Source organism: Peromyscus leucopus, chromosome 6 (assembly GCF_004664715.2).
Source record: "Peromyscus leucopus breed LL Stock chromosome 6, UCI_PerLeu_2.1, whole genome shotgun sequence".
Taxonomy (NCBI): domain Eukaryota; kingdom Metazoa; phylum Chordata; class Mammalia; order Rodentia; family Cricetidae; genus Peromyscus; species Peromyscus leucopus.
The window spans coordinates 69950679-69963493 of NC_051068.1; the positions used below are offsets into that span (position 1 = coordinate 69950679).

Genomic DNA, 12815 nt, shown 5'->3' on the forward strand with positions numbered 1-12815 from the left:
CGCGCACGCGCACGCACACACACACACACACACACACACACGCACACGCACACGCACGCACGCACGCACGCGCACACAACACTAAAAATTAAAAACAAGGGGCTGGAGAGATGGCTCAGAGGTTAAGAGCACTGGCTGCTCTTCCAGAGGTCCTGAGTTCAATTCCCAGCAACCACATGGTGGCTCACAACCACCTGTAATGAGATCTGGCGCCCTCTTCTGGTCATACATGCTGTATACATAATAATAAATAAATCTTTAAAAAAAAAAAAATTAAAAACAACTCCAAAGCGAGTTCCAGGAAAGGCGCAAAGCTACACAGAGAAACTCTGTCTCGAAAAACCAAAAAAAAAATTAAAAACAACTTATTAGCAGAAATCCATTTCCTCAAAGGCGCCGTCGACCGGGCGGCGGGGGAACACTATCCGGCTCACGGAAGGTCCGATAACAAAATCCGAAGCCCGAAAACCACCCAACCCAGGAGGAAACCGAGTCTCTAGGGGCGCGGCACGGCGGGAAGGCCTGGTCTGTCCCCCGATCTAACCGATCGAACCGCAGCGAGAACTCAGGCGGCGGGGATCCGCGCGCCGGGGCCGCCGCGCCACGAGCAGGGCTCCCGGCAGGCCTTGCGCAGCTTTGGGCGGGAACGGGGGGGGGGATCCCGCCTGAGGTCAAAGGGCGCGGCACGTGCCGGGCGGCAGTTGGCGCGCATGCGCGGGGCGCGTCGGCTGAAGCGCGTGCCGAGGGCCGCCCGTCGCGCCTCCTCTTTCCCCGTGGCCGTGGCCTGCGCCCCTCCGGCGTCGCGTGACACGCGCTTGCTCTGGGTTTGGGTCTGGTAAGCCTGGCGGTCGCCGGTCTCCGTCCCGTGGGCCCCCGCCCGCCCAGCCGCAGGGCTGCTGAGAGTTTGTGGGCTCGGGTCCCGGCGGTGCCTGAGGGGCGACGGGGGCCGGCGCCATGGCGCCAACGGTTTCCGGGCGCGATGGACGGCGGCGGCGGCGGTGGCGGCTGGTTGGCTCGGGTTAACGGAGGAAGCGGGACGCCAGGGCAGCCCCAGTGGAATCGGTTTACCGGGACAGCCCTGAGAATTTAACGGGCGGGCGGGCGGGCAGGTTTTAGGCCGCCGTGGTCTACCTAGTGAGGTACAGGCTAGCCCGGGCTGCGCGGTGAGACGGACAATCCTAGAAGAAATGAGGCGTGGTGGCTCTGGGGAGGCTGAGGTGGCAGGGTCAGAAGTTCAGGGTCAAGCCCGGGTGTGGCGACGCATGCCTTTAATCCCAGCACTCGGGAGGCAGAGGCAGGCGGATCTCTGTGAGTTCGGGGCCAGCCTGGGCTACATAGAGAGTTCCGGGACAGCCAGAGCTAAATAGGAAGACCCTATCTCAAAAGGAAAAAAAAGTTAAATATCATTCTTGGCTACCTAGGGTTGGAGTCAGCCTGGGCAACATGAAGGTCTATCTCAAGATTTTTTTGGTTGTTTTTGGTTTTTCGAGACAGGGTTTCTCTGTGTAGTTTTGGTGCCTGTCCTGCCTCTCGCTCTGTAGACCAGGCTGGCCTCGAACTCACAGAGCTCTGCCTGCCTCTGCCTCCCGAGTGCTGGGATTAAAGGCGTGCGCCACCACCGCCCGGCTGTCTCAAGAATTTTTAAAAATCTGTTTCTGAAGAAAAAATTTTCTATTTATCTATTTCTGTTGCCTTAAAAACATCTAAGTCACAGCCGGGCGTTGGTGGCACACGCCTTTAATCCCAGCACTCGGGAGGCAGAGGCAGGAGTGAGTTCCAGGAAAAGGCGCAAAGCTACACAGAGAAACCCGTCTCGAAAAAAACAACAACAAAAAAAAACATCTAAGTCACATTTTATGGGAGGTGGTAGCATACACATCGTGTTATGGCGCGTGTAGACGTCAGAGGACTTGTGGGGATCTATTTTCTCTTCCACCGTGTTGGTCCTACAGCGGCAGCAAGCTCCTGTACCAACTGAGCTGTCCTGTGTCCCCCTGCTTTACCGTTTTATAGTTCCAGAGTGGACAGTGTATCCTGAGCCCTGATAAAGGAGTCACCTGATTTGAATATTTTTGATATAAATATATTTTAAATTATCAGGCAGAATCTTCCCCCCCCAAACAAAACAAAACAAAACAAAAAAAAAAAAAAAAAAAAAAACAGGGTCTCAGGTAGCCTTGTCTGGTCTGCAACTTGCTAACTAGCCAAGGCTAAACTTGAACTCCTGATCTTCTTGCCCCAGCCTACCAAGTATTATTCTAGGAGTACACTATAGTACTGGGGCTATACATTGTCATTTTTAAAGGTTCTATTTTAAGTAAAATTCTGAAATTTATTAAGATAAAAACCTCATGTAATAGAGTTTTAGAGATAAAAAATTAAATCTGAAATTAAAATTTGTATTTGTGTTGTGTTACATGGTTGAAGACAACATTTTATTGGAAGATGGCCACTATGCAGTTGCGGAGGACAGCTTCCATGGTATGATTTCTTATGACTTAATCTGTATTAATTTACCTGGGTTTCTTTCTTTCTTTTTATTTTTATTTTTTATTATTTTTTTCTTTTTTTGGCTTTTTGAGTAGTCCTGGCTGTTCTAGGATTAGCTCTGTAGACCAGCATGGCCTCGAATTCACAGAGATCTACCTGCCTCTGCCTCCTGCGTGCTGGTATTAAAGGCGTGCGCCACCAGGGCCCACCTTAGCTGGGTTTTTTGGATTTTTTTTTTTTTTGGTGTTTTGCTGCATATATACAGACTGTGTGAGGGTATCAGATCTTGGAGTTCCAGACAGCTGTGAGCTGCCATGTGGGTGCTAGGACTTGAACCCAGGTCCTCTGGAAGAGCAGTCAGCCCTGAGTTTCTTGTTTCTTGAAGCCATAAATATTTTACTGTTTAAAAGAATCAAATATTTGCAGCTTTAATGATATCAGGACACCTTGTACTTTAAGGAAAAAAAGGAATGTAGAATTCTTTTGGACATTTGGTATGTTACCATAAACTGTTCATTCAGTGGAATCTCCTTTTTCCGTGGAGCTCTCACCAGCTGAATGTGACAGTTGTAAAGTACAAGTAAGGTTGAGTTCTGCTTGCTTCCACTCAACCATCTGTGTATGAACCCAGTGCTTGTGTTTTGTTTTAGGAAATTTTTTTTTCTTAATGAGTTTAGCTGCTGTTCATGAAGAGTGAATACTTAGAACTGTGCCAATAATTAGAGGAAATCCTATCTAAGAAAGTGCATTTCTCTTTGTTATTACTATTATTGTTGATACTATTATATTTAAAGATTTAGTATGTATACAGTGTTCTGCCTGCATGTATGCCTGTGTGCCAGAATAGGGCACCAGATCTCATTACAGATGGTTGTGAGCCACTATGTGGTTGCTGGGAATTGAACTCAAGGACCTCTGGAGGAGCAGCTAGCTAGTGCTCTTAACCTCTGAGCCATCTCTCCAGCCTCTGCTATTATTATCATTTTCAACAACATCTCACTGTGTAGCCCTGGCTGTCCTGGAACTCTCTATGTAGACCCAGACTCTGCTCACAGAGATCCACCTATCTCTGCCTCTTAACTAGGATTGAAAATGGATATGCTACCACATCTGGCTCAAAGTGCATTTCTTTTCTACTTATTTATAATGTACAGTGGTTTGTCTTAATATATGTCTGTGCACTATGTGGGTACAGTGCTAGCAGATCCCCTGGAACTAATGTTAGACAGTGGATGCTGTCCACCATGTGGATGCAGGGAATCAAACCAGGGTCCTCTGGAAGAGCAGCCAATGCTCTTGACTGCTGAGCCATCTCCCCAACCCCTAGAGTGCATTTCTTTACAGAGTTTATCATACCATCCTTTGGACCCTTTGCTTGAAAAGTTGAATCAAGTCTCAAATAATACCTCTTCACTTGTATCCTGAGTATTGTAGCTGTGGGCCAGCACTGAGTTATACCTCCGGATGTAAAATAGATACACCTGCTGTTACATAAGCTGTAGTGACCATGCTCTGTTAGAGCTGCTTTTAAGCTTAGCCGGACTTTGTTTTCAACAAATGTCAATTAAGATGCTTTAATTTCCCTTGAATTTCAGAGTGCATTGGTATTTCCCAATAAGATCTCGACTGAGCATCAGTCTTTGATGTTTGTGAAGAGGCTCCTAGCAGTTTCAGTATCCTGCATCACCTATTTGAGAGGAATATTTCCAGAACGTGCTTATGGGACAAGATACCTGGATGGTAATTTATAATATTTAAGACTTTCTTTGTTTTTACTTAGAGTGATTTTTGTTTTATGTGGTTGTTTTGACTACATGTATGTATATGTACCATGTGTGTACCTGGTGCTCTTGGAGACCAGAAAGGTCAACAGATGCCCTGGAACTAGAGTGACCATGAACTGCTACTTTGGTGCTAGGAATCTAACCTAGATCGGGTCCTCTGAACCAGCAGACAGTGCTCTTAGTACTGAGCTATTCATCCCGCCACTCTCCCCTTTCCAGACAGAGTCTTACCTGGGTAGTCCAGGCTGGGCTTGCACTGCTTACATAGCTGAGACCAGCCTCAGACTCCAGGTCCTACTTCCTCTGCCTCCTCTGAGTGCTGCGGCTGTAGGCACTGTACCCAGTTTACGTGTGCTCAGGATTCAGCCTAGGATTTGCTAATGTGAGGCAAGCACTTATGAACTACTTACCAACTAAAGCACAGAAATAGGAGAAGTTTTACCCATCAACTTAAATTCTTAATCATTATGATGGCATTTTATAATGAGTACCAATTCTTTTTTTTTTTTTTTTTTTTTTTTTTTTTTTTTTTTGAGACAGGGTTTCCCTGTGTAGCTTTGTGCCTTTCCTGGAACTCACTCTGTAGCCCAGGCTGGCCTCGAACCCACAGAGATCCACCTGCCTCTGCCTCCTGAGTGCTGGGATTAAAGGCGTGTGCCACCACCACCTGGCATGAGTACCATTTATTTCAAAGCTGCCACTAATGTTATGTATATAATGAGCCAGGTGGGTGTCACACACTTGGGTAATCCTAATACTGGACAGGCTAAGGCAGGGGAACTCTTGCATTCAAGACCAACCTGGGCTATACATAGTGAGACCCTGTCTCAAAAAATAATATACCTATCATTTATAGCTAAAGAAAGTAAATATACTTTAAAATTTACTGTTGAGACTGACAAAATGGCTTAGCTGTTAAAGGCACTTGCCACCTAACCTGATGATCTGATTTGGATCCCCATAACCCACATGGTAGAAGGAGAGAACCAGCTCCCCAAAGTCTCTGACTGCCACACATATGTGTTTTGATACATGTGTACCCACACACATGTGCATGTAGCACAAATAAATACAAGTAATTCATTAAACCAACTGTTTATAAGTACTTCTATATTTATTTCATTTTTTCATTTAGATCTTTGTGTCAAAATTCTGAAAGAAGATAAAAATTGTCCAGGTTCTTCACAGTTAGTGAAGTGGTAAGTAAAAGAATGCTTAAAGGCAGAAAATTATTACTTTTCCTTTTTCGTTGTTTTTGTTTGTTTGTTTGTTTGTTTTGTTTTGTTTTTTCGAGACAGGGTTTCTCTGTGTAGCTTTGCGCCTTTCCTGGAGCTCACTTGTAGCCAGGCTGCCTCGAACTCACAGAGATCCACCTGCTCTGCCCCGAGGCTGGGATTAAAGGCGTGCGCCACCAACGCCCAGCTTGTTTGTTTTGTTTTTTGAGACAGGGTTTCTCTGTGTTGCCCTGTCTATCCTGGAACTAGCTCTGTAGACCAGGCTGGCCTCGAAGTTATAGAGATCCACCTGCCTCTGCCTCCCAAGTGCGCTGGGATTAAAGGCATGCGCTATTAAACTTGGCCTCCCTCCCCGCCGGCTCCCCACCCACCCCCGTATTACTTTTTTTGGTTGTTTTTTTTTTGTTTTTCAAGACAGGGTTTCTCTGTGTAGCTTTGAGCCTTTCCTGGAACTCACTCTGTAGCCCAGGCTGGCCTTGAACTCACAGAGATCCGCCTGGCTCTGCCTCCCAAGTGCTGGGATCAAAGGTGTACGCCACCACCGCCCAGCGTTATTACTTTTTTAATCATACTTTTTGTGCATTGAATACTTTTCAATGTATAACCAGATTTTAGTAACTAACTCTTTAGCCCTGGGTACCATGCTTTTAGTTCTTTGGATTTATGTATTTTTTTATTTCATGCTCCATGTAATAGGATTCATTTTCCTATTCTAACTCTACAAATAGCTATTTGATATTTTATAGTTATCCTTCTGTCTTCCCATCTCCATATTTATGGTCTTCCTTCCTTCCTTCCTTCCTTCCTTCCTTCCTTCCTTCCTTCCTTCCTTCTTTCCTTCCTTTCTTTTTGCTTTTTGTTTTGTTTTCTTGAGATAGGGTCTCTCTGTGTAACCCTGGCTGTCCTGGAACTCATGCTGTAGACCAGGCTGACCTTGAACTCAGAGATTCACCTGCCTCTGCCTCCCAAGTGCTGGGATTAAAGGCGTGCGCCACCACCAATGCCGCCACCCCCGCTAGTTTTTCTTTTTTGAAGATTAAAAAAAAAAAAAACATGTATGTGCCTGAATACATGTATGTGCACCATGTGAGTTCAGAAGCCCAAGAAAAGCAAAAGAGAATATAAGACCTTGCAACTGTAGTTACAAGCAGTTGTTAAGTGCCTTGTGGGTGCTGGGATCAAAACCCAGGTCTTCTACAAGAGCAGTAAGCACTGTTAACCACTGGGTCATCTCTCCAGCCCCTGTTTCATTATGTTTTAATTTTGTTCAGTTTTAAGCTAGTTAGTAAGAAAAGATGCTTTAATTATTAGTTTTATTTCGTAAGGGTAAATACAGAGATTTATGAAAAGGACTATTTTCTGAAAATGCATTAAATATAAAAGTGAACCTTTGACTTTTTTTTAGGATGCTCGGATGCTATGATGCTTTACAGAAGAAATATGTAAGTCTTTGCCATCTATTCTTCCCTTCCCTATAGCTACAACAGGAGTTATCATGTAGTAAGAGTAATTTAAACTAACTTGATATAGATCAGTCTCAATTACTAAAAAACAAACAAAAAAAACTGAGCATTGGAATAATTTAAATAATTACTTTTATTTATTTATATGCATGTGCACGTGTGTGTTCCTGTCTGTCTGATGGTGCCCATGGAGGTCAGAAAAGGGTGTTAGATCTCATGGAGATACAGGTGGCTGTGAGCCATCCATTATGGCTCCTAGGAACCAAACTCTGGTCTCGAGAACAGCAAGTACTGTTTTTTGTTGTTGTTTTTAAGAGACGGGGCCTCGCTATATTGCCCAGGCTGGAGTGCACAGGCGCGACCCCACTACTGATCAGCACGGGAGTTTTGACCTGCTGTTTCCAACCTGGGCCGTGTCACTCCTCCTTAGGCAACCTGGTGGTCCCCTGCTCCCAGGAGGTCACCCTATTGATGCCAGGCTTAGTGCATAGCTCACAACAGGCCAGAACTCCTAGACTCAAGTGAACCTTCTGTCTCAGCCTCCTGGAGTAGATGAGACTACAGGTGTGCGCCATCGTGCCCCGCCAGCAAGCACTCTTAACTGCTCTTGACTACTGAACCATCTTTCCAGTCCCACATTTGAATTTTTTTATTTTTGAGACAATATCTCACTATACAGTTCTGGCTGGCCTGGAATTTGCTATGTAGACCAGACTGGCCTTGAACTCACAAGAGATCAACCTACCTTTGCCTCCCCACTGCTAGTGTTAAAGACATAGGTCACAATGTCTGGTGCATTTGAATATTTTAAAATCTAGTCTTCAATTCATTTAAACTAATGCAGTTATTACTAAATAAGTTTTGCCAAGCTAGGTTTAACAAATTAGCACTCACTTCTTAGCATTAATAGCACATATTAATTTACAAAAATGAATTTAAATGCTTTAAAATATTACACTAGTTTTACATGTATTCTGCAACCATGCTTATACTAGTATTTTAATAATTTGTTCTGGTTTTTTTTTTTGAGACAGAAAAAAGCAAAAAGAAAAAGAAATGTGTTTGCACACTGTTAATTCTAGTACTCTGGAGGCAGAAATAGACAGATGTCTGTGAGTTCAAGTCAGGGATACACTGTGAGACCCTCTCTCACTTGATAATAATAATTATTGTTACTTACTGCTCGCCATGATGGCACATGCCTACAAACCTAGAACTTGAGGGACAGAGACAAGAGGATCAGTAGTTCAAGGCTGTTTTCTACCATGTAGTTAATGCTAGTATAGGACACAGCAGTATTTACTTCTTTTACTGTTTTGTTAACCATTGCTCACTTACCAATGCTCCTATGTGCCAGAATGTATATGGTGTTCCATATTTACTGTCTTAATGGAAAAGTTAAGGACTAGGAATAAAAATTCACCATCAGAATTCTGCTAGAACTGGACTTCTCTGTTTATATTGCTTAAAATGATACTATGTAAAGGGCTTGTAGTCTATTGTAAAATCTTAATTAAAATTTCACTATTTCGGGGTCATGGTGATGCACACCTTTAATCCCAGCACCAAGGAGGCAGAGGTAGGCAGATCTCTGTTTGAGGCCAGCTTGATGTAGAGAGTGATTTCCAGGACAGCCAGGGCTACACAGAGAAATCCTGTCTTGAAAACAATCCCATAAATTTTACTATTTTCACATACACCATGAGTTCAAATCCAGCCTGGGCTATATAATGAGTTCAGGCTAGCTATGGCACAGAGTGAGACCCTGACTCAAAACCTGAAGCAAATATAAATTTAACCATTTCAGAATTTGTGACAACTTAACTTGGACTGCGTGGGAACATTTATTTTTGCCGTGCGTAGAAATGAATTCAGGGCCTTGTACATGTTAGATAAGTACTCTGCCACTGATCTACAGCCTCAGCACAAGGAAACTTATTTTTAGATTCTAATTAAGAAATATTACTGGGTAGTGGTGGCATAGGCCTTTCATCCCAGCATTCGAGAGGCAGGGGCATGCAGATCTCTGTGAGTTCAAGACCAGTTTGGTCTACAGAGTAAGTTCCAGGACAGCCAAGGCTACACATAAGAGACCCTGCCTCAAAAAACAACAAAAAGAAGCAAATTCTTTCCAATAGTGTTAAATGCCATTATAATTTTTAGGAAAGCTATAGGGAATTGGAATAACTTTATTTCTTTTTTGAGTGAGGGTCTTACTTTGTAGCTCTGACAGCCTGGAGCTCACTATAGAGACCAGGCTAGCCTCAGACTCATAGTATTCTGCCTTCCTCTGCCTCTTGAGTGCTGGGATTAAAGTGTGTGCCACCATACCTTGTAACTAATTCTATTTGATTAAGACAGTGAAATAAAATGCTGACATGAATTTTAGCCATTAGAAAGCCAAGTGAAGGCCGGGCGGTGGTGGCGCACGCCTTTAATCCCAGCACTCGGGAAGCAGAGCCAGGCGGATTCTGTGAGTCGAGCAGCTGGCTACAAGTGAGTTCAGGAAAGCGCAAAGCTACACAGAGAAACCCTGTCTCGAAAAACCAAAAAAAAAAAAAGCCATGTGAAAAGAAATAATTTGGGAGAATAGACATGATATGAATTGTATCTTCCACAATGATTACTTGCTTTTAGAAATACATGTTGAGTGCTGGGTGTGCTGGTACAGGTCTTTTTTATTTCCAGCACTCAAGGGGCAAAAGCAGGTGGATCTCCAAGTTCAAGGCCAGCGTGGTCTATATAGCAAGTTCCAGGACAGCCATCAAAAAGCGACACACACACACACACACACACACACACACACACACACACACACACACAACGAAATGTTGAGATAGAACAAAATTCTTCCTTGGGGATGGTTCCAAGTCTTGCATGTGCTAAATGGGTGCACTACTGCTAACCTATGCCCCAAGCCCCTGAATGAGTACAAAGAATTTTTATGATCAATCATAAAAATGCATTTTACAGAATACAATTAAGATTTGTTCTCTTGTATTTCAGCTAAGGATGATCATTCTAGCTGTAAGTACTTTTAAATTGTATATCTTAACACTGTCAAATTTTTCCCTTAATTAAGTGACACTGAAATTGTAAGATGATTTATGTCACTTTATTCAATCTGCTGATGTATCCAGTGGGGAAAAAGAAGTTAACTTTTTTAAGATTTATTTTTATGTGCATTGATGTTTTGCCTGCATGTATGTCTGTGTGAGGGTGTCAGATCCCCTGGAACTGGAGTTAGAGTCAGTTGTGAGCTGTCATGTGGGTGCTGGGAACTGAACCTGGGAACTCTACAACAGTCAGCACTCCTAACCACTGAGCCATCTTTTCAGCCCTAGAGAAAAAGAAGTAAACTTCTTATTGGGAGGGTCATTTTGTTTTTTTTGTTTTTTGTTTTGTATCATTGATCAACTCAATACTTTAATGTCCAATTTTATTCTTTCTGAATACTTAGCTTCACTTTACTTAATTGTAATGCATTTTTACATAGGTATACACCAATCCAGAAGATCCTCGGGTAAGTGTGCTTGAGTTAGAAGTGTTAGAAATGTAATGCTTCTAATATCTAAAACACAAATTCTTTTAAAAGTTAATGCTTCTTGGGTTTTTGTTTGTTTGTTTTTCTTTGTTTTTGAGAGAGTTTCTTTGTGTAGCTCTGGCAGTCCTGGAATTCACTCTGTATACCAGGCTGACCTCAAACTCACTGAGATCCACCTGCCTCTGCCTCCCAAGTGCTGGGCTTAAAGGTGTGCACCACAACTTCCTGGCATGCTTTTGTATTTTAATCAATATACTTCTATATTTTTTTCATATTTGAACTTTGTCAAACTTCTGCAGTGAGGCATCGTTTGTATTGTTATATTTTAAGAGATTAATATACTCAGTACAGGAGATTTTGTAACTGATTTTAGCCCATGAGTCTAATAAACTATTTGAAATAACCTATGTTACTTGGTTTCTGACTCCATACAGTATTTTTTAGTGGTTGAGACAAGGTCTCCCTATGTAACCTAAGAAGGCCTCAAACTTGCTGCATAGCTGAGGTTATCTTGAACTTCTGATCCTCATACCTCCTGAGTGCTGGGATTTAGAGACTTGTGCTACCAAGCCACGTTTCCTGTATGATACGCAAGCCCTCTACCAATGAACTACAAGTTCAGTACCTTCCCCATCTTTATTATAAAGACAGAGACCTCTTCCTTAGCATAGGCTTGCCTGAAACCCGGTATGAAGCCCACGCTGCCCATGAACTCACAGTGATACTAGTGCCTCCACCTCCTGGGGTTGCAGGCATAGGTGACCACATTCAGTTTTGGGAGGTTTATTTGTATTCATTTTATTTTATTGTTTTACTTGGGTTGAACCTAGGGCCTAGAACATGGTAGGCAAGCTCTCTACACACCACACCCCTAGCCTTCAGAAGATCTTGTGTGCTTATTCTATAATAGGCTTGGCTTTGGGTCTTTATGGGCATTATCCCTCATTTATTCACCATAACCTAATTAGAATTATCATCACCACTTTACAGATTAGGAATGTGTGTTTTGTATATCTGTGGTGCGTATACACACAGGTTGTGTGTACATGTTGGGTGTTCTGCTTTATCATTCTCCTTATTCCTTTGAGATAGGTTCTTTCTCTGAACCAGGAGCTAGGCTGTTGGCCAGCAAGCCCTGGTGAACCTCTTCTCCTGCTTCCTCACAGTGTTAGGATTGCCAGTTCATGCAACCACACTCAGCAGTTTTTACATGGGTTCTGGGAATTAGGAATCTGTTGCTCATAATTGTATACCAAGTTCTTTTACCAGCTGAGCCACTTCTCTGGATTCAAGGTTTCTTACCTAAGTTTGTGTGGCAGAGAAAACAAAACCAGTTTGGCCAGGCAGCAGTGGCTCATGCCTTTAATCCCAGCACTGAGAGGCAGAGCCAGGCAGATCTCTGTGAATTCAAGGCCAGCCTGGTCTACAGAAAGAGATCTAGGACAGGCACCAAAACTACACAGAGAAACCCTGTCTCAAAAACCAAACAACAACAACAAAACCAAAATTGAACTAGAAAAACAGCTCACCATGTGGTGGTTTTAACCATTAAAATGTAACCTTTCACTTAGTCCTGGAAGCATATTTGAACTGATCAGAGATAAGGATGTGGCTCAGTTGGTAAAAAGCTTATCCAACTTATCAAAGCCCTAAGTTAAAAAAAACAAAACAAAACTAGATATGGTGAAGTTGGGAATTTCAGTCAGGAGGATCAGAAGTTCAGGTTTATCCACTGCATAAAGAGATTGAGGCCAGGCTGAAATATTCAAAACTCTGTTATAAATATGAAATTATTGCCGGGCGGTGGTGGCGCACGCCTTTGATCCCAGCACTCGGGAGGCAGAGCCAGGCAGATCTCTGTGAGTTCGAGGCCAGCCTGAGCTACCAAGTGAGTCCCAGGAAAGGCGCAAAGCTATGCAGAGAAACCCTGTCTCGAAAAACCAAAATAAATAAATAAATAAATATGAAATTATTTTTTTAAAGAGAGCTTATCTCTATTCCAGAGAGTATACTGACATGCATTGAAAGCAAACCATCTCCACCCTTAGCTAAGGCACTATTGGTAGTTAATGGTTGCTTGGGGAAGGAAAGTCATTTTCTTCAATGGAATAACCACTGGTAAATTGCTCATGACTCATTAACATAGTAACCATGTGCATACAACTGGCCCTAATTAAACACAGTGGATTTTTAAAAATTATTTATTTTATTTTTTATTTTATGTGCATTTGGTGTTTTTGCCTGCATGTGTGTCTGTGTGAAGGTGTTAGAACTCCTGGAGCCTACAATTACAGTGGTC

General features: G+C 43.0%; 1 protein-coding gene across 3 annotated transcripts in view; it reads left to right on the forward strand.

The window, feature by feature from the left end:
• The first annotated feature begins 728 nt into the window (after window positions 1-728).
• Hormad1 (HORMA domain containing 1) overlaps window positions 729-12815 on the forward strand; it is a 29698-nt gene continuing 17611 nt past the window's right edge. For all 3 annotated transcript variants that reach the window (XM_037206897.1, XM_028856265.2, XM_037206898.1), the window contains exons 1-7: window positions 729-835; window positions 2428-2481; window positions 4086-4230; window positions 5410-5473; window positions 6915-6951; window positions 9979-9999; window positions 10469-10495. In XM_037206897.1, coding sequence (XP_037062792.1) covers window positions 2446-2481; window positions 4086-4230; window positions 5410-5473; window positions 6915-6951; window positions 9979-9999; window positions 10469-10495 — 330 coding nt within the window. In that variant the 5' untranslated portion in view covers window positions 729-835; window positions 2428-2445. The remainder of the gene's footprint in view (window positions 836-2427; window positions 2482-4085; window positions 4231-5409; window positions 5474-6914; window positions 6952-9978; window positions 10000-10468; window positions 10496-12815) is intronic.